Here is a 22,269-nt window from a genome sequence, read left to right as displayed (position 1 = left end):
GACCCAGCCAAGGTGGTTGAGCTGGGTGCTAATCAAGATGATGATACGGTTAATCCTGCTAACTTTACAGTCTGGGGTAGTGGAGATCATTTATTTGTTCAATCACCTATCTCTCCCCAGACTCTCACCTATTTTAACAGAACAAAGGAGAATCGTGTCAATCAGTTTCCAGTGAGTTCATCTGGCATAGGTGAATCAATCATGTATCCTCCATCTTTCCCAAAACGTCATGGTAAACACAGAACTTGGGAAGATGATTCAGTTACCCGTGATGAGCCAGACTTATTTAAAATGAATCCAGATGAAAGAGATACTTACCGGCTGGAGATCACTGTACAGGAATTGCTTGAGCAAAGATAAGCTGCTATCAATGAAAGGATACGCCAAGTAAGGTTGCTGCATCATCCCCTTGATCAGCCACTCTACATCACTGCCTTGACTTATGGCATTGAAATTGGTGTATACTTAAACAACAGTGGTCAAAGGCTCTCTACTAATGAGGAGAAAGCTCAATTTTAAGAGGCTCACCAGCTGGGTATGGATCTAAGGGAGTATCGTGCTGCCCTTAGAACTGAAGAGGGTAGAAAGATGATTGAAACAGCAAAATCCCTGAAAATCACTGCCGACGAGTATTTGTTGGGTCTACAAGCTAAAATTCAAAGAAGAAAGGCTGCTGATGCTGAACTCGCTGAGAGGGTAAGGCTCCAGGATATAGAAGACAAATTGGCTGCTGATAGAAAGCAAGAGGCTGAGTCCCTAGAATTAGCCAAAGCCATTGTCAAAGAACAGGATAAGGCATTTGATAAGATTGAAGCTGCTGAGAAAGCACCTGCTACTGCTCATATAGAATCTGTTCGTACCAGTGAATTTCCTGATCATTATTATAGGAGTAGGTATGGTGATGTAATGAATAGAAGATCCAATCCCAGCAGGATCATCAAAGTAAACAGAGGGTCAAAAAGAGCGTTTAATATTGTAAGGGAGAATAAAGTTCAAGAAAGAATAAACTATGATGAGTTAAGATCCCTTGGATTTAGTGAATGGATGGAGATCTTGGAGTATTTCATTGGTAAAGGTGAAAGTGCTATCAAAAATACACTTAAATCTGAACTCCAACAGCTCTTCAAGAAAGCAACAAGGTTTGGGAATGCACCAGTGGTGAATGTAGATGAAGTCCTCTCTCAAAAACCTAAAGGAAAGCAATCCACTGGTGAAGGACCAACCGAAAAAGGCCCCATCATTCTACCTCCTCATATCCCTGTGTTTGACCCTGCTGATGTACCTTATCTGTTCCATGAAGCCTGGAGAATCAAACAAGAGGAGCTATCTGAAGAAGAACGAGAAAAAGATAAAGATAGATAGTCTCCTATGTGCTCAAATTGTAGCTTTTGTTTAATTCACTTTTCATTCTGCTGTTGTCGTAATTAGTGTACATATTGTGTTGCAATGAAAGTGAAATGAGTTTATCTTCAAAATCATATCAAATTATAAGATATGGATAACTCAGCAAAAGATCCCAAAACAAACTTAAAAAGGGACAAATTTACTGCATATTTTTTTTTGGCCCCTCCGTGCTGACTTTAGTTTTTTCTCTACATGTAATAGGTTTTGTCATCATCAAATAGGGGGAGATTGTTGATTCCCCAAAATAATTAAGGATTTAATTATGACAAAACTGTAATTTATTTGCACTAAAGTGTTATGTGCAGTCAGCACAAGTTTGTTCATGTATAGACAGCAGATGTAGCTGTGTCGAGTGTTTAGTTTGCTGCTCAGTCTACCAGCACAAGGTAGACAATGTTCTTCAATCAGCACAGGATGTGTACTCAGCAAATCAAGAACATGAAGTGGCTCAGCAATGAAGAACCAGCACAGCTGGAATGCAGCTCACTACACAAGACAGCTATGCTCCATTATAAGCATAGTCGTTTTCCTGAGTAGTCTACATCAATGGTACTATTCAACAGAATTCAAAGACAAAGTTGAACAGAAAAGGACACGCGTCGGTGGCTGACAAGTGACCTTACAAGACCACGTGGGAATGCAGAAGGTTAACGCATGTGCAGACATGGGTTATACTTTGTCATCACCTAGGGAACACAACATTCTATTTGTTTAATTAAATAGTGGTGCCAAACCGAATTGGGGTGTTCCTGCAAATAGCTACCAAAGAGGAAAGAAGAGAGCATGCTCTCTGATATAGTTGTCTCCACAAGTACAGACATCCTATGTACCAGTGGACAATAGAACCATTACACGGTTAATAGGACTACTATAAATTGTTGTATCCACTATTGTTACAACTAGTAGTGTGGGTTTATTTTATAGAGTCAAAAACGTGTAAGCTGTTAGTTTACCTCTTAGCTATAATCTAGGTAATCTGTATCAACCAACTATCATTCCGCCAAGGATAATTGTGATTCAATCAATAAAGAATAACTGTTGAAAATTACCTGTGACTCTATTTATTTGTATGCTTGAATACTAATCGAGTTTAACTGTTTAGTTAATTGAAAAGAAATTGTATTCACCCCCCCTCTACAATACTCCTGTTGTTATCAAGGGACCAACAGTATTGCACCTGATTTCGTTTAGATTCCTGTTAATCGCTGCTTTTGAAATACTTTCCAGCAGATTTCATGATTCAATTTCATTGATTGATGAACATGATACTCATACATCTGGCAGATTTAAAAACAAGTGGAAATAAAAAACCAGATGAAAATACATGTGGCATTTTTTTTAAATACGAATTTTACACCTGGCCAAAAATTACCTAAATTTTAAAAAATTTGAACACGCAATCCTTTTATTACATAAAAATTAAATTGGAGTCCTTTTGGGCTTAGGCAAATTAGGGGTTACCTTAATTGTCAAATTGGGTAATATATGTTACCTTTCGGGCCATTTGCACTTTTTTTAAACTCGTACTCTGTAGAGTAGCTAACTACAATTTAAATTTTTTATTTCAATAATATTCCGCTCGTATATAAAAATATGCATTATTAGTTTTTGAAATTTTTGGCCCCTATAAAACTTTGGGCCATGTTCGGTTGCACACTCTGCACATGTACCAAAGACGCCCCTGATTGTATTGGTACTTTGATCTTGTCCTTTACAATCAGGTGGCTGGAAGCGAAAATTATGATTAACTATTGATATCGTTTAGTATATACACATTTTATATACGCTTTTGGAGACGATATCGGTTCGATTTATTAGTATTTTGGTAAAATCTAAGAACTTACACTACTTAAGGAGAAACATATTAGTTTCATGCATGCTTTTATGATATAATTTGATGAAATGGGACGAAATCTGGAAAAATTTTGAGCAAATCAAAAGAAGATGGATGTTAACCAAGTCGTGAATAGCGTCTTGAGCTTCAGAATATAATATCACGAGAAGCAGGTTTTTAGTTTGAGCCGATTGAATTAAATAGAAAGTTTGGCGGCTATCTACTTTGATTTGGGCTATTTGCAAGTTGAAAAAAGATGTTGCTAATTAAAGTGTTGGGCTGATGCAAAAAGAAAATATAAAAGTGAGGCGGCTAGCATATTGGGCTAGATTGTTTTATAACAAGGACATTTGTGGTGTCCAAGTAAGTAAAATGAGCGATGCTGAATTTAAGTAAAATATAGATGGTGGTTACTTGTCCTGGGCTGTACACTTATTTCACCTATATAGATTCAGCCGACACAAGCCAGAGGGAGATAAGTCTTATTTTTGACAAAATTGCGTCGTTCATCTTTGTATCAAGCAGCACGGATAACCTTAACCTATTTTTTTGACGTTGTTGACCCTCATCTATCGAATTTTGTATGCATTAAGCTTACACTTCTGTAACACTCACCTCCTTTGACCAATATGGGATGTTAAATTTGTTGCCTTATTAACTAAAAACAGATTATATGCCTCATATGACACGTGCTAGATTTAACATAGACTAATCCCGACCTGATTATATGTAAACGGGTCAAAATTGATACCTTTGATCTCAAGTTGTAAACCAAATCATATGGAATCAGTCAGAAAACAATCAACCAAACAAGATGACGATCATCCACAATGCAATGAATTCGTCCGCGATCATGATTACAATCCAATGTCACCTTCTTTTTTTAACGGCAATTTTTAGATGAGAAAATTGCGCGGATAGTCCCTATGGTTCGTACCATATTGCATGGATAACCATAGTTGATGTTTTGAGTGTGGATAGTCCTTGTGATTTTGAAGTCGAGCAAGGATAGTCCAGTTCACTAACACTGTTAATTTTGTTCGTTAAAACTGAATCATGTGCCAAACATGTGAGGGTATTTTTGGTATTTTATCTCCATCTTCTTCACTAAGAAATGAATAATTTGAGGGTGCAGCAATACTTATATTGTACTTACAATCACGTACCCAATTTTTTATTAACCTTCAACACACAAGAGCAGACATCTTTGAACCTATATTAGGAGGAAAAATTCAGAAACTCGTAAAGTACTTGAACTCAATACAAACATAAATCTTTCCAACAAGAGGTTTCAATCCAAGTTGCAGCTCGCCACCATTCTCAAGTGTATTAGATCTAGTTCAGATTAAAACCCAGATGCTCTTTTTACGAAACCCATATGCTCTTTAACATGTTGTGTTTGATTAAAACTCTCGTTTCAGATCTGGCTTCGACCACATCCCGTTACTCGATTCAAATCCACCATCAGATTCAAGAATCAGATCTCGTCCAGGTTTAATTAATCTTTATACTTTACACAATTTCCAGATCTCAAAATAAAGATCCATTTGGTACAGATCGAAAACAAGCGAGTACCCGCAAGCCTTGATTTGATTTCAAACATTCAAACCTCGATATGATTTCAAACCGCCGGTCACCACCTTCCAGATCCGATTTTAAAACGCCGACAGGTTGTTCGTATGGGATGTTCAACGGCGATGGTTACTCTGGTGATGGATTAAGAAAAAGCGGTGTATCTGATTCGTATAAGAAAAAAGCTTCAACGAAATTTTTTTATTTTATTTGTGGTGGTGGTTTTTTTTATATTAATATAGAATGGAATGATATTAATCTTATTTACTCTTAATTGACCTCAAGATGTTGAATCGATGAAAGAGGGAAAGGGATGAAAGTGCGTGGATAGTTCAAATTTGTGTAAAATGACAAAATACCCTCATATGTTTGGCACATGATTCAATTTTAACAGGAAAAATTATTAGTGTTAGTGAGCTGGACTATCCTTGCTCTACTTCAAAACCACAAGGACTATCCACACTCAAAACAGCAACTATGGTTATCCATGCAATACGGTACAAACTACAGGGACTATCAGCACAATTTTCTCTTTTTGGATCACCCGGGGGGACTAAACCACTCACGTGTTCAACTCTCGCAGTTTTATAACCCGTTCCCAACTGCTGCCCAGGAAGAAACTCAGCCCAATTCGAAGGCATGGGCGGTAAAACTGCCCCTCCTCACTGCCCCCGCAACGCGATGTGCAGAAGGTACCCTATGTTGGAATCCATGGGTTAAGGGGCTGATACGTACCCAATAATATTATGTCACAAATAATGCGAAGTCAAAAGTGACAAAACTGATTAGTTGGTTGAAGCATCTACAATGCTTAGCTTCATTCCATGCATACACTCTTTTAGTTTTACATAGTTATAGGGTAGGGGTCCAAGTTAGTAGCAGTTACTTATTTGATTTACGTATGCATTAGTCCATGTTCTCCTTGTTGTTAGGCTAGTAGTTATTTTCTTTTCTACTTTAAATATGTAAGTTGGTTGCATTTTGAACATATGAATGAAAAATTGGTTTAATCCAAAAGTTTGTTTCCTCTTGTTTTCTTTGGAGACTAGTCATCTAGAATTAGCTTCTATCATTGGAGTTCACGGCCGACTCGAAGAGAGCATATCAATAGTGCTTTCATTGATCCAACGTCGGTCCTTTGCAACTTACGTTGAGAAAATGAGTACTCTTATCGACGTCACCTTGCAATTATCGCTAAACAACACGTCAACATCGACCGCAACCTTGAAATCATCTCTAAACAACATGTTAACATCGACCGTCACCTTCAAGAATCCGATGCCGCCCTTCAACTACTAGGCATTTACACCACTACCACCTTCACCATTTCATGCTTATGGACGACCACTCCCGAAACCATCGTGGAAAATTTCTCCAACCTTGAGAATAAGGTTGATTTTCAACCTACGGGTATTGATACTTGTCGGATTCGAACCACCGTAGTCATGTCCTCATGGATTGCAGTTAAAGTCTAGACAGTTAGTAAAAAAAAAGGAGTTAAACCGTATCAATAGTGCTCTCGTTGAGTGAACGTGAGTCCCTTGCAACTTTCTTTGATAAATGATAACATGAACACATTAATCACCAAATTCGACATCCTGTTAGATCAACATAGTGCCATCACCAATCGTCTACTCAAAACTATATCCAAGCAACTCTCTACACATTTCGCCACCACGAACCATCAACTCGAATGCATCTCTAAACAAGTCGCCACCGTGTTACCACCACTAACACCACCATCTCCACTCTCGCCAAAACAGAAGATTCTACCATGTTCAAACCCGATGACATCAAACCACCGACCACATTAGTTACCCCATTCCCCAAATTTGAGACACTCGCGCAACTCACACCCACCATCGACATCAAAAATCATACTGACCAACCATGCGTGCAAGTTTCTACCATGTGTGAATTTTCTAAGCAAAAGTTTGTTGGTGATTTACACTATGTTGGTGTTGGGGTAGATTCTTTGAAGAAACTCCACAAAATAAAACCATTAACGTGGTCTTTGTTGAAAGTTGATGCCAAGTTCAAAGAAGAATCCATTTCTGCATTTGGCTTGACAAATGAAAAGGGTCAGAAGCCTTTGGCATTGTCTAAAACGCTAGGCATGTGGCAATTGTTGTTTGAAGACAACCGGTGGTTGTTGGTTAATCATAAGTACACGTTCTTACGACCGCCTCCAAAACTATCGTGGAACATTTCTCCAACCTTGAGGACAAGGTTGATTTTCAACCGGTGGATATTGATACGTACCCAAGAATATTATGTCACAACTCACAAATAATGCAAAGTCAAAAGTACTGACACAATTGATGAGTTGGTTGAAGCATCCACGTCTACGATGCTTAGCTTCATTCCATGCATGCACTCTTTTAGTTTTACACTTATAGGGTAGTGGTCCAAGTTAGTAGCATTTACTTTTTTGGTACGATTCTAGGATTATATGTCCATGGGATCCTGAAATTTTTTGCAGTACCAATTATATTTGAATGATATTTTAGTGGTAGTTTACCTTTAAATAACTACAAATTCGAAAACTATTTATGGTCCGAGTAGTTAAATTGGGTAGTGTTCTATACAATTTAAAAGGAAAAACTATAATTATGAAAAATATATGGGGTCATTCAATTAAATTTAGTGGTGTCCTATAAAATTTAAAGAGTATTTTCTTCTAAATTTTTTTAAACTAGTGGTGTCCACCCCACGGGTCAACACATATATTCGCCATTGGTTTACGTATGCATTAGTCCATGTTCTCCTTATTGTTAGTCTAGTAGTTATTTCTTTTCTATTATAAATATGTAAGTTGTTTGCATTTTGGAAATATGAATGAAAAATTAGTTTAATCCAAGTGTCTATTTCTCTCTTGTTTTTTTTTTCGAGACTAGCCATCTCGAATCCGCTTCTATTATTGGAGTTGACGGTCGACTCGAAGAGACCATATCAGGAGCAATCTTGTGTGCAATGTGTTGCACTCCACATGACTCGAACTCCTGACCTCTCGTTAAGAGAGTCATACCACTACCACATGAGCTACAACACAAAGTTAATCCAATGTCACCTAACTACAACGATCACCAACGAACAAGTTAAACGAATAAGTTAACTTATAATGAAGATCAACAAAATGATTGTTTTTATGTGTTTTGAACTATTGACGAAGGAGAGACGCTTTTATCACTTTTGGCCTTTGCTTCCTCCCATGTCATATTGTCCATCAAATAACTCTTCCAAAAAATCATCTAAAACTTTATTCCTTCCATCAAATTCATCAAACTCTTTACGTTCTTCGTTTTGATTTCTTTTGGATTTGCCAAAACCTTGCATTTCTAATGCAAGTTCTTCAAGTTCCGAAAAATCCCGAAAATTTTCACCATTTTCAGAATATTCCGCTTGCTCAATCGCGGGTCGTCTTCTTTTCTTGATCATGGATTCAAGTTCCATTTTTTCACTATGTCGTGCAAGCTTTTGAAGAAATTCAGGACTTTGTATCGCTTTTGCTAGAAAACGCATTGTTTTTTGCTGCTTCTTTTCAGTTCCTTGTAGTCTTAGCTCCATTTCTTGAAGGTGTGCGCGGGTGGTTTGTTGTTGTTGTCTCAGTTTTACTAACTCCATCATTAGTACTTCTTTATCGCGTTGTAAACGTTCGATTTCACCATCAATTCCGAATTGTCCAACCTCTACGCACGGGTTGTTGACTTGTTGCTTTGAAGGAGGATGCGGAGGTGGTTTTCGTCTTTTGATGTTCTTCAATATGTGCCTGTGGCCCTTCAAGAATGCGTCGTTAGCAAATTCCCATATGTCCGCATCGATCTTTCTAAAACCCTGCATATAGGAAACACATGTTTTGAAGCGTATAAAAGTTCTACCATGAAATGTGTAAAAAAGGTTCAAAGCTTTCAATCAGGAAACAACCATATATACAAAATAATATTAAGCATAACAAACTAAGACACTTATACCTTTTGGTACAGTTCTAACATAGAGAGTAAGATGAAAACTAACCAACTTTAGACAGTTATAACTTTTGAACTAAGTAGAGTTAGGGGATCAACGATGTGTGCGCCTAGACAAATGCACTATGTCACTTTGGTCGACCGTTAGACCTAAATTCCATCATTTAGTGCTTTATTTCCATATTTTCCCCCAATTTAGAGATCTTAAAACACACAAAAATATATCATCTACACTAACGATACGCAATATAAGATACGGAATCATAGGAGCCCAAACATGCATGATTTTAGCTTTTAAAACATATGGTAGAGAGTTGGAGAAAAAAAATCTGAGAAGATGGAGTGAAAAGCGAGAAGAGAATTTTCAAAAACTGTCAGAAATCGCAACATCATATACAAATGAAATTTGGTTGAATTACTGAAATTTTATGAATTGTCACATGAACGTCATGAAAAATTAATAAGGAGCTTCATACAAACAAAAATAAGAAAAAGAAACATCTAACACTTTAAGGACCACTTCCATTTGTAACTTGCCTCAAAACATTCATTGTTCTGAGTGACAATGACATGTTTGTCCACACTGTACATATGATCCAAACTGTACTTACATGAGTATATGACAGAGTATTTAGTTATATATGCTACTATAAGACACCCATCAAATCTTCTTTCTCATAGTCGAACTAAGCCTTTTAGCCTCATTTAACTTAAAAAATATTACCAACGAGCTTCGGTGTGAATGGTACCATTGCATTATCAGCCAGGGACCCTTATGTGGAAGCTCTTTGCACATGGGGGCGCGGGTTCGGTCCCCACTCGTGTCAGGAATTTGAACCTCTTGCCACAGTGGGATTAGTCTCGTTCGCCCTCACATAGGAGGTTTTAGGTGGAGATATTTCACAGGCATCTGACTCTTACAAGTGAGTTCGGTGGGATTCCATAAGAAACGGTTTGGGTATCACTACCGATTTACACCTTTTTCACTTTATGGAAAACTTAATAAATATTTATGACTAATTCTTTTCAATACAAAACAAAGACATACATACAAACAGATTACATATCTAAACTAGTGAAGCTGAAACTATATCAAGAAGATGATATATATAAATCAAACATAGCAATAGTTATTATGTGAAATTGTGCATATAATATATGAGATGAATTTTATATTTGTCATTCAATAAAAGTTTTTATTTTAATGCTAGGTCAAGTCCTTTAACATACTACGTAGTATTTTTTTTGGAAATCAGTTTGGGATCACCCAGGGGACTTAACCACCCACGCGTTCATCTCCCATAGTAGCATAACCCACCCCCTACTACTGTCCTGGATGAAACCCGGACCAATCCGAGAGCATGCCAGTAAAACCCCTCCTCCCCACTGCCCCCGCACTAAGCGAAAGGCGACCTGGGTGGACACTTCAGGTCAGGACATTGAATGCAATGTTGTAGTCCAGCGGAGTCGAAATCCTGACCTCTTGCTAAGAGAGGCAGCCCACTACCAGCTACCAACTAAACTACATACCATATTCAAGTAAAAAGTGAAAACTTTTAACACATGACAACACCTGTTAGTCCTACTATATACACTACAAATTATACATGTATACATACACTTTCAATATTGCACATAACATAATATAACAATAGTACCCAACACCTTAATTCGCATATTTACGGCTTATATGATATGATCTACATATCACTTACCGCTCATAATTAAAGAGAGAATTTGGTGACTTACATAGGTATTGAGCTGCCTAATAAAGCTTGAAAAATTATTGTGCTTGAAGTATCTTGGAAGAAGATTAGCAGAGAAAGCTTGTGGATCCCACACAACAAAACTTCGACCTTGTTTACTCCAAGACAAAATGTGATCAATATTTTCATCATCCACCATATCATACACTTTTGTCAAAAAAGGTGGAGGTCCACCATCATGAAGATCTTCTCTTGGCTTTGGCGGTTGAACCACCGCCGCCGCCGTTGATGCGCCACCACCACCACCACCAATTGAAGATGGGTATTCTTCTTTAACAACTGAAATGAAGGGATTCATGATAAAAATCTCTAATTTAACAAAAAAGATTAATGGGTTGCAATCTTTTGGGGGTAAATCTCAAATGGGTATATCAAATCTTGAAGTAAATAATAAATTCCCCCCAAAAAAAAAGATCCAGATGAGCTATTATTTAACATTAAGCACTATATATCGTTTGATGGATTGTATTTTTTCTTGAAATCTCAAATGGGATGTCTTGATTTTAGTGTAAAGCTAAAAGAACCGAAGAATCAAACGCATGAATTTCAAGTCAAACAGATGAACTGCATGACCAAAAAAATAAAGAAGAAGAAAATATTAGCTCAAAATTGGGGGTTTTGAGGATGATTCGTTATAAGATGGTAATAATAATTTAATGGAATTTGGGGGACAAGAAGAACAAATGAAGAAAGATTTTGACAAGTGCCAGAAAAATCTTTATATGAGTGCCAGGGGGGTTTCTCTTTTGGGAAAGCTCTTTTGACCAAGTTGGTCGCTGTTCTATAAAACACGACACGGTGCTGGAGAATTACAATATTAAATTTTAAATTAATTAGGGTTTTAATATCAAAGTTGTTTAATATTAACCGATTTAGTAACTTGGCAAAATTAATTATTAATTATTTAATTATTAGTTAACCAATTTATATTTATATCTACTAATCCTCTACTCTACACTCGTTTATGGTTGAAATAAAAATTTGAGAATTACTATTATTTTTTAATACGTCTATATTTTTTCCTTTTCATTAAAAAAAATCTTGAGAATGGAGCACAAAATGTCTACCAACAAATTTTTTTAATTAATTATAGATTATGTTCATGCATATTTTTTTCAAGGGAAAACATACACACGGACATCAATGCGAAAGGGTTTTTTTAGGCATCAACGTCGTTGATCTCCGGTCCGGTTACCGTGAATAACCCGTACCTGAGATGATGATCTCGGGAGGGTGGCCAACGAATTGCCCGCCGGTCGATAGTCGGACCCTATCGACGGCAAAGGGAGAAAAAACCCTACAAGACCCGTAGGTAAAAACCCTAGAGTTGCGATCGTGAAGACGATCGTGGAGAAGATCCGGCGATAACTGCCGTGTGCGTTGCGGACTTGCGGTGGCGGCGTTGCGGTGTGATCGAATGATCGTATGAGGTGGTGCTTTCATTGAGAGAGTAAGAGTTGTATGCGAATGGGAGATTGTGAACTTGATGTAGGTTTTGCCCCATATTTATAGATGGGAATTAGGGTTAATTGACTTGGGGCTCAAGTTAATTGTGTAGACCCTAATTGGGCTAAACCCTACGTCATCAAGTCCCCCAAGTTCGGTATGATATTTTTGTCAAGTATCGTATCGAACTTCTCATTATGCTGCGGAAAATAAGTTCACATGAGCCTGCGCAAACAACTGTGCGTAAACCCGCGAACAGATGCGCAAATAACCGCATGCAGAGTGCGCAGGGAAACCGCGTGAACTACCATGCGTAAAACCGCATGAAAATTGCGTCTAAAGTCCGGACAACTGTGCGCAAAGTGTGTGTAACCTAGACAAAAGCGCGTGGACAGTTGTGCAAGCGCGCGAACATCTGCGCTAAATATTCATGTACTTAAACCGCATATAACGAATTAAAAGCTCAATAAGAAAAGACAAACCTTCTCAAACCGAACGATAGACGGTAGAAACACGAGACATAATGCATCGTGCCCCACGGTGGGCGCCAAATGTTCATGCATATTTTTTCCAAGGGAAAACATACACACGGACATCAATGCGAAAGGGTTTTTTTAGGCGTCAACGTCGTTGATCTCCGGTCCGGTTACCGTGAATAACCCGTACCCGAGATGATGATCTAGGGAGGGTGGCCAACGAATTGCCCGCCGGTCGATAGTCGGACCCTATCGACGGCAAAGGGAGAAAAAACCCTACAAGACCCGTAGGTAAAAACCCTAGAGTTGCGATCGTGGAGAAGATCCGGCGATAACTGCCGTGTGCGTTGCGGACTTGCGGTGGCGGCGTTGCGGTGTGATCGAATGATCGTATGAGGTGGTGCTTTCATTGAGAGAGTAAGAGTTGTATGCGATTGGGAGATTGTGAACTTGATGTAGGTTTTGCCCCATATTTATAGATGAAAATTAGGGTTAATTGACTTGGGGCCCAAGTTAATTGTGTAGACCCTAATTGGGCTAAACCCTACGTCATCAGATTAGTAAAACGTCTATTATACTCTTCTTTTAATAAGTTATTTTATATTTTATAATTAGATCAATATAAAAGTTTCAGCAACTTTTACATATAAAAATGAATGAATTGAAACTTTAGTGACTTTTAAAATTATTTTGATTTAGAGACATTTATTTAAAGACAAATATAAATAGTAATGTAAACTTTTTATGAGACAAAGGGAGTAAGTAATAATTAATAATTTAATAATAATAATAATAATAATAATAATAATAATAATAATGGATAAATAGCAAATTTAATAGAAAAAAATTGATTGCGTTATCAATCATCAAATTATCAATAATTAAAATTATTCTTAAAATTCAAATGAAGGTAAATTTATAAGATGAAAAAAAAAGACAAAAAAATATGACATCATAGTTCAGACAGATAGTTGAAATTCGTAGTTTTAAGTTCATCTAAAGTTTAATATTAATCTATTAATAGAAATGACATTATATAATTTGAGATATATGTTATATAAATATCCTTATATGAAATAGTCTATACCGTTAAATACTTAAAAAACTTGATTTATTTTTATTTTATTTAAAATATGATAATCTAAGTATTCCTTGAAAGTAACTCAAAAATCATCATAAAATCGTTCCCCATATACGAGTATAACATTATGAAATTTTTAACGACAACCATAAATTTGTTGTTGAGGTAAATTAATGTATTGTGGAAAATGGTTAATGTTAACTTTATATGAGTCTTCAAAATGTATAGGTATTTTTTAGTAGATGATTTGAAAGGTTGTTAACTTTATATGCGTTTTGAAAACTGATTATGCGTTTTAGATAATTATAATCAAGTAATCAGCTGTATCGAAACGTGATTTGGATTAGCGGTGTTTTGATTTGATTATGCTGTTTGATAACGTAATAATTAGATAATCAGTAGTTTGAGCGTTTGAGGGAATCATAATATATGATAAGTTAACATGTAAAATTACTAAAATGGACATGTTTTTAACAACATTAATCAATCTAATATGTAATACTTCATAACATCAGTGATCGAATTCATGAATTGTAGATGAAAGGTAGAACATAAAATTGTGAGCTATAAAAATTACTAGTATAGATTTATTCATGTTACACAATAAAGTTGATCCAGAAACATAACAATAATAATTCATAGCTTATACATTTCATGAATTATACGGAGTACTATACTAAGAAAAAGTTATGCTCTTACATAATTCATGAATTATAGTATTGTAATTTGTACTACGTATATATAGTATATAAATGAAATAATACTCCGTAATACAGCTTTCTTTGTAAACAATAATAATAAAATAATCAATGGCGGAATATCAGGAGAGCAGGGGTGGGCCCTGACCCTCCCATATGTTTCGGTTATAGCTACTAAATTAGAGATATTTTCAAGAATTTTAGGATTGCCAGGTGGTTTTGTTAGTAAGCTTCTAGCCAGTTGATGCAAGATCTAATCTTTTTCTTTAAATATTTATTCACTGTTTTTTTTTTTTGGCAAAAATAGTAGTATATATATATAAAGATCAAATGATCCGAAATTACAACCCTTAAAACAGTTCTGATGAACTGCATACAGACTCATACAATAAATCAAAACCAACCACATTAGAGGGCTAAAAACAAACACCATTACACAAACATCACCGGATCTAAACATACAAATACATACACCCGACCCAAACCCAAACTCAGCTTCCAACACACATCGAGAATCACACTTCATCCACGCCCACTGGGCAACCCAAGAACACTAATCCCGAGACCTAATTTTTCGAAGCCAAGCAAGCCAGCAACATCGGAAACAACATCGGAAACAACATCGGGCCCACCTAAATAGACACAATGTGAAGACCCGTCCAAATCCACTTGGACGAATACATCATTCATAGTGAGGTTTTGACCTCTATATGATATGTTTTGTAAACATTGCATTCTTTTGAAAAGGCATACCATAAATGAATATATAAATCCAAGGTTTTCTACGTCTGATGATTTCTACGTATAGATGATTACCGTATATACTAGTTTACAATACTACATCCGTTGACAATGCAGTCAAAATAAGATACATGGTGATAATTTTGTGAATGCAAAGTTTTCTTGAATAAAACATGTATGACTCCATGCACATAGCTTGTATAACGTATAAGCAAACAGCGGAAGACTTCTAGGAACCTGAGAATAAACATGTTTAAAAGTGTCAACACAAAGGTTGGTGAGTTCATAGTTTTAATGTTGCGCATAATCTGTATATAAAGGTGGATCACAAAATTTCAGTTGTTTCATCCGAAACGTTTATCAAAATATTCTACGAAATTGAGCACCCTGGTAACTAAACTTAACGTATATATAATTTATACCCTTTGTATAATCATCTTAGTAATACACGCAAACCAACTTGTACGCTTCTCAAATAGCATATTGAAAGGATCCGAAACTAATCATCCGGACGATGTCCATATTGATTACAAACGAATTACAACAGTTGATAACATCGCGAGGTACTTGACCTCTATATGATACATTTTACAAACGTTGCATTTATTCTTAAAAGGCAATCTATCTTTACATAAAAAAATTAATAAACTCGTCAAACATTTCTCGATATCCAAATGACCTAAACTGTCATTTACTTAATAAATGTCTTTAATGATCTTCAATGACTCGAATGCAACGTTCTTGTATCATGGCTTAAATGGTCCCAACTAGTATCCTTAATATGAGCTAACGCACAGCGGAAGTCTTAATTCATACCTGAGAATAACATGCTTTAAAACGTCAACATAAAGTTGGTGAGATATATAGGTTTGATGCTAGCAGCGATATAACGATGGACCACAAGATTTCATATATAAACATTTTAATAAAAATATTCTAAGTGGTTGAGCACTTGGTAACCATACTTAACAATTAATCACGTCGCATATTCCCTTTAATATGAAATCTTACTACACTGTACCAAGTGTAGTCACGAAACGAAGTACTGTGCAACCGTTGAATACTGGTCGTCCAGTCCGGTTGGGGTTGTCAGGCCCGATAGATCTATCAACAGGATTCGCGTTTACAATACCGCTGTAAATATTAGTTACCAAGCTACAGGGAAGTATGCCAGTGGTACAACTCAACGTAGAATATATTTTTCAGTTACTTGTGTCCATAATGTAAAACATAAAATACATGTATTCTCATCCCGAAATATTTAGAGTTTAAAAGTGGGACTATATACTCACTTTCGTCTTGAAGATATATATATTTTGACTTGGTCTCCGGTTGATATCCCTAACCTATCCATATATAATATATCAATACCTTTTCTTTTTAAACAATCGTCACATATATATGTTTATAATACTTTTAATACTTTTAATAATTCCTTAGTCCGTAGTTAGCAGTTCCGATGTTAGTAATTCAATTTTAATGGTTCATTTTTAGGTGTTTAATAAACCCCCAACGAAATAAATAAAACCCCATCGTATATGTATTGGTCGAGATTAATCTTGACCCACGGTACCAGTGTTGTCAAATGACGTGTTGCGTACATAAAGTACCGGTGTTGTCAAATGACGTGTTGCGTACAATCATGGGATCTTATGATTAATCTTCTCGTATTGTTTACGGGTGATCCTGAACCATATAAAATTAAATTATGAGTACACATATATAAAATATCATGTTATTTTAGAAAGATGTGATTTATTTAATTTTTTTTCCAATTAATCACGTAGCTAAACTAGTCTTGGATAACCAATTTTGTTTTAGTCGTAGTTTCTTCGTTACAACTCCGTTTTCGTTGATTCAACTTGCCATCTCCTTGGATCGAGTCCCTCTTTAAGACTATGAACTGTAAATACCTTAGTTTGTATTTAAAATCACACGGCATAGGTGAAACTTTAGTGAAACTTATGAAGTTAAACATTTTCCTTTATGTAAACAACCTTAAATGATTATTTTTCTAAAAATACTTATACTTTGAATTAAATCATGAAATTTTTATGTGTTATCATATTCATAGTAAAAATCATTTTTCCAGAAAATAAACCTCCAATTCAAAGTTTAAGATGGTTTTTAATTATCCAACCCAAAACAGTCCCCGGTGGCACTCCGACGTCGTAAAAACAGTTTTTAAGATATTCTTTGAAAAACCAAATTATACCTTGTTAAATTAGCATATATTTAAGTTATATTACAGGTCTTGAAGTATTTTAAAAGTTAAGTTAGAAGGATCTATTTAGTTTGCAAACAAGTTTGAAAACATTCAAACTATGTTCTTGTTGTTAAACTTTTATACCACAAAATAAGATAGCTATATATATATATGAATCGAATAAGGTTATGAACATAGATACTACCTCAAGTTCCTTGGACAAGGTTGCTGTAAAAGAGGAGTAAGAAGCTAGAATCAAAAGGGTGATGGAAGTGGATGAAAGATTGGAAGTAAGTTTGTGTTCTTGGAAGGATTTCTTGAAGTGTTTTTGTATGGTTTTCTTATGGTGTTTAAGTAAGGTTTTTGAAGCTAGATCTTCATGGAACTTTGCTGAATGTTTATGGAGTTTAATGTTCTTGAGAGTGTGGGTGTTTTTAGCTAGAGAATGGAAGTAAAAATGAAACAAAATGAGGATACATATATACTCCTAAAAAAATGTTTATGTAGTAGACATGGACAAATTTTTAGTTTGTATTTTTGTAATTAGTCTTACAATCATTCAAAAGTAATTACCTTATACATAAGGCATGAACAAGGGCTGGTTAGATGGTGATTTGATGTGTATATACCAATAGTAAATACGTATAGAAGCTAGGTATGATACGAGTACAAATACTCTAGATATACGTATAGAAATTTTGTGAAAAATGGAATGAGGATTCAAATATAGCTATCTTTTGTGAATACACTTATATGATTTTATGTATTTAAGTCTTTAAAAGTGATTAAATACATTACTTATACGATATATGTATAAACATTATAAGTCTTAAGTATTTATGTCAAATAACGTTACGTATAGTTATCGTTTTGAAAACTTAAGTTAGTAGTTTCAAAATATACTTATAACTTATTGTTATTAATACAAAATGAGATATTAAAACATTCATTAATCATGTTAAATATGTATATATACATATATATACACAAACGTATAATTATCATATATTGTATAGTTCGTGATATCATCGGTCAAACTAGACGGTCAAACGTTGTGTAAAACTCTTTTCAGAAACATAAATCTCAACAATTTGGATTGCTTATCATGTTGGTAAGGTTTAATTTATGTAAATATTAATCTTATAAGTATAGAATGATCGAAAAAGTGCGGGTCAACTTTAAGGTTTTTGCTTATCGTGTCGGAACCATATAGAGATTAGAGTTTAAATTTGGTCGGAAATTTCCGGGTCGTTACAGTACCCATCCGTTAAAGAAATTTCGTCCTCGAAATTTGGTAGAGGTTGTCATAAACAACAATAGGAATGTTTTCATGACGAATATGAGGTAATAATGAAATTTTATCATTATTGAAAGATTTAGATAAAACGATTTGGTTATGTGAGACGCACGAGCGAAGCTATCACAAAAGAGTGAAATGAGTAAATATAGAATTGTTGTAACCGATGACGTGATTATGATCGATTTCCGGGATTTAAGGGTTTTAAAGAAAATCTTATGTAATAAGATTTAGTTTTGCGGCGATCAGGATCTTCTTTGATTTAACGCGGCAATCTGTTTTGATTTCTTTGTCGAATATTTCACTATAAATTTACCTCCTTCCCTTTCTTTCTTCCCACATCTTCTATTCTTTCTCTTTAGTTCCTACTTTAAGACATTCGCTAATATGCTCCATCCCATTCTAACCCTTGTTATATTTCTAACTTTCATATCTTTCATTCTTCTTTTTCATCTATCACCAGAAGAATCTATTCTCTTTTATCCTTTCCTTGGAATTATAATGTTTTTAATTCTCCCGTGCCTTTACGTTGCAATACGTATTGATATGCACGGTTTGTAGTTTCGGGGTTGTTGTTAGGTTTTATACCTTCCCTTATATTTCGATGTTCCTACTCCCGTCCTCGAGCCAAGCGAACAATGGTCCGAAATTCGTAGGTAGGAAATTTGGAATGAACCTTGCTATTGGTTTTAGAATGAAATTGTAATGGCACGATCTTGATTCATTAAATTACTCGAATATTCCGAAAAAAAAAATAAAACTATCAAGGTGATACGTTCTAATATGTTTGAAGACTTGATAGAATGTAAGAGCCGTGTAACATGGCACATGATGACGGTACTGTGAATCATCACATTCCATTAGAAACTTAACATGACTTACTGTAATATAATGAAGTTGATCAAGTTTCATTATATTATACTAATTCATGTATCAGTTCCCAACACTACTTCAAAACATTCATATTTTTAAACTTAGAGATTTCAGAATTTAGAAACTAACACAGTTTCTTTTATATTGTAGCGCAGATGTTACGGAGAGTTAAATGATCGCAGATAGGAATAGTTGTAAAAATATCTCCAGAAATATGAAAAATATGTATAACGAATGAAGATATCTTATAATATCTAAGATAAAATGATGGTGAAGAATATCATCTTGAAAAGTTTAGAATAAGGAGCAGTGTTCTTACTAACGGTTTCAGCAGGCACTGGATCATTTGGATCCTTTGAAGGCAGGTTCTGTTTTCATGATTTGTTCATGGCCTCCTTCATACTTTGCTCAATCCGTTTTCCAGTTCCAAACCTTCTCTTTTTCTCAGCTTTACCACCATACCATTCTTTATCATCAATCTTTTGATTGTTAAAGTCGTTTACAGTTTTTGCTGCTTCATCAGCATTTCAAGAGCTACTTCATAGTTCAGGGTGTTTTCAGAAATCATGAAAGGATTTGAATGCGAATTGTAATCGTCAAGTTACGAATGAGGTTTAAGATAAAATCAAGTGGCAAACTTGAAGAATTGTTTAGTTTCATATGTTACAATCAACATTTTAATTCATTTTAATTGTCCAATGTTTTCATCTTTATGCCACTTGTTGGATTCTGGTAGGTCAAAATCCGAATATGAAATTTGATTGAAAATGGTTATTCTGGGGTGAGCGGATACGAATATCGGTGGTTGTAAGTAAGATAATAGATAACCGTTGAATCAGATTCAAGAATGTACAATATAACTTATTAATGTGAATTCTAAATATTCCTCGGGTACTACCCACCCGTTAAAATATTTTCATCATTAATAGTTTGTACGAAGGAATTTTTAATTACTATCTTTATGAAAATATACTTGCATATATATTTTCTTCAGAGATAATCATAGATTTAATGAGTCAATAAGATATTAAACTCATTTGATTTATCGTTAATTCTAGATTACATAATCTCTAAGACTTTAGAAATTACATAATCGTCATACGATACGTAAAGCGAAGATAATCGATGTAGAACGATATATAGAACGAAGATCATACTCGAAGTACAGATATTGAGTCGTGTGATGTTGATATTCGAGATACAGATTGTGATGTTGAGATTGTGATTGGGGTGATAAAGGTACTGTCGGCGTTGACGATGGTAGTACGGATTATGCTGCTGGTGTTGCTGTTGGTGTTTGTAACCTTCGCACCATATTCTCCAAAACCACTACCCGAGCACGGAGTTCGTTGACTTCTTCTATTATACCGGGATGATTGACGGTTGGAACGAGCGAATGAACAAGATTTGAAATATGGGATAGTATGTAATCATGACGAGATACTCTAGAAATGAGCGAGAAAATGGTGTTTCGAATGGGTTCGCCGGTAAGTGCTTCAGGTTCATCGTTAAGAGGGCAATTTGGTGGATGAAATGGATCACCTTCTTCTTGCCTCCAGAAATTTAGTATATTACGAACCCATCCCCAGTTCATCCAGAATAGATGATGGGAAATTGGTTGATCCATTCCGGTGACGCTGTTCTCGGAGCTCGAATGGAAATCCATGTCGGCGTAGCTATCGAAGTCGGAGGAATTCGAACTGGATGAAGAATTCATCTTGTATAGTTGGAGAAATGAATTTTTTTTTGGTTTGGAATAGATTATAGGAGTTGGGTTTGGTACTCTTCAATACATAATTTTCATATGTATATATAATACCGAAATCCCGTGAATTACGGAGAATCTTTGAAATTCGTCGGGCAATGTTTATAGTAATAGATACGCTAGGATATGAATTTTGTCTATACACTATCGATGCACTAGATGCAGTAAGACGTGTCTAGACTAAAGAATGATAAGCAGGCAACTCCCTAAGGATGATAAGCAGATGGTTTCCGACTAGAAATGATAAGCAAAACTTTTTAGCAGGTAGATACGGTCAAAGTCCAGACTCACTAATGTATCCTAACAACTACCAGTTAGACACACTAATGCAAGGCCTGGTTCGCTAAGACCAACGCTCTGATACCAACTGAAAGGATCCGAAACTAATCATCCGGACGATGTCCATATTGATTACAAACGAATTACAACAGTTGATAACATCGCGAGGTACTTGACCTCTATATGATACATTTTACAAACGTTGCATTTATTCTTAAAAGGCAATCTATCTTTACATAAAAAAATTAATAAACTCGTCAAACATTTCTCGATATCCAAATGACCTAAACTGTCATTTACTTAATAAATGTCTTTAATGATCTTCAATGACTCGAATGCAACGTTCTTGTATCATGGCTTAAATGGTCCCAACTAGTATCCTTAATATGAGCTAACGCACAGCGGAAGTCTTAATTCATACCTGAGAATAACATGCTTTAAAACGTCAACATAAAGTTGGTGAGATATATAGGTTTGATGCTAGCAGCGATATAACGATGGACCACAAGATTTCATATATAAACATTTTAATAAAAATATTCTAAGTGGTTGAGCACTTGGTAACCATACTTAACAATTAATCACGTCGCATATTCCCTTTAATATGAAATCTTACTACACTGTACCAAGTGTAGTCACGAAACGAAGTACTGTGCAACCGTTGAATACTGGTCGTCCAGTCCGGTTGGGGTTGTCAGGCCCGATAGATCTATCAACAGGATTCGCGTTTACAATACCGCTGTAAATATTAGTTACCAAGCTACAGGGAAGTATGCCAGTGGTACAACTCAACGTAGAATATATTTTTCAGTTACTTGTGTCCATAATGTAAAACATAAAATACATGTATTCTCATCCCGAAATAT

General features: G+C 35.4%; 1 protein-coding gene across 1 annotated transcript; it reads right to left on the bottom strand.

Annotated features, from left to right (window-relative positions):
- Window positions 1-7,871: 7,871 nt before the first annotated feature.
- Window positions 7,872-10,839, bottom strand: LOC139873141 (heat stress transcription factor A-7a-like). Its single transcript, XM_071861073.1, has 2 exons — window positions 10,525-10,839; window positions 7,872-8,644 (listed from the first exon to the last, which is right to left on the bottom strand). The coding sequence occupies exons 1-2, from the start codon at window positions 10,837-10,839 to the stop codon at window positions 7,997-7,999; spliced, it is 963 nt and encodes a 320-aa protein (XP_071717174.1). The 3' UTR covers window positions 7,872-7,996.
- Window positions 10,840-22,269: the final 11,430 nt, after the last annotated feature.

This window comes from Rutidosis leptorrhynchoides, chromosome 10 (assembly GCF_046630445.1).
Source record: "Rutidosis leptorrhynchoides isolate AG116_Rl617_1_P2 chromosome 10, CSIRO_AGI_Rlap_v1, whole genome shotgun sequence".
Classification (NCBI taxonomy): Eukaryota; Viridiplantae; Streptophyta; class Magnoliopsida; order Asterales; family Asteraceae; genus Rutidosis; species Rutidosis leptorrhynchoides.
This window is presented reverse-complemented; position numbering and strand designations above follow the sequence as displayed.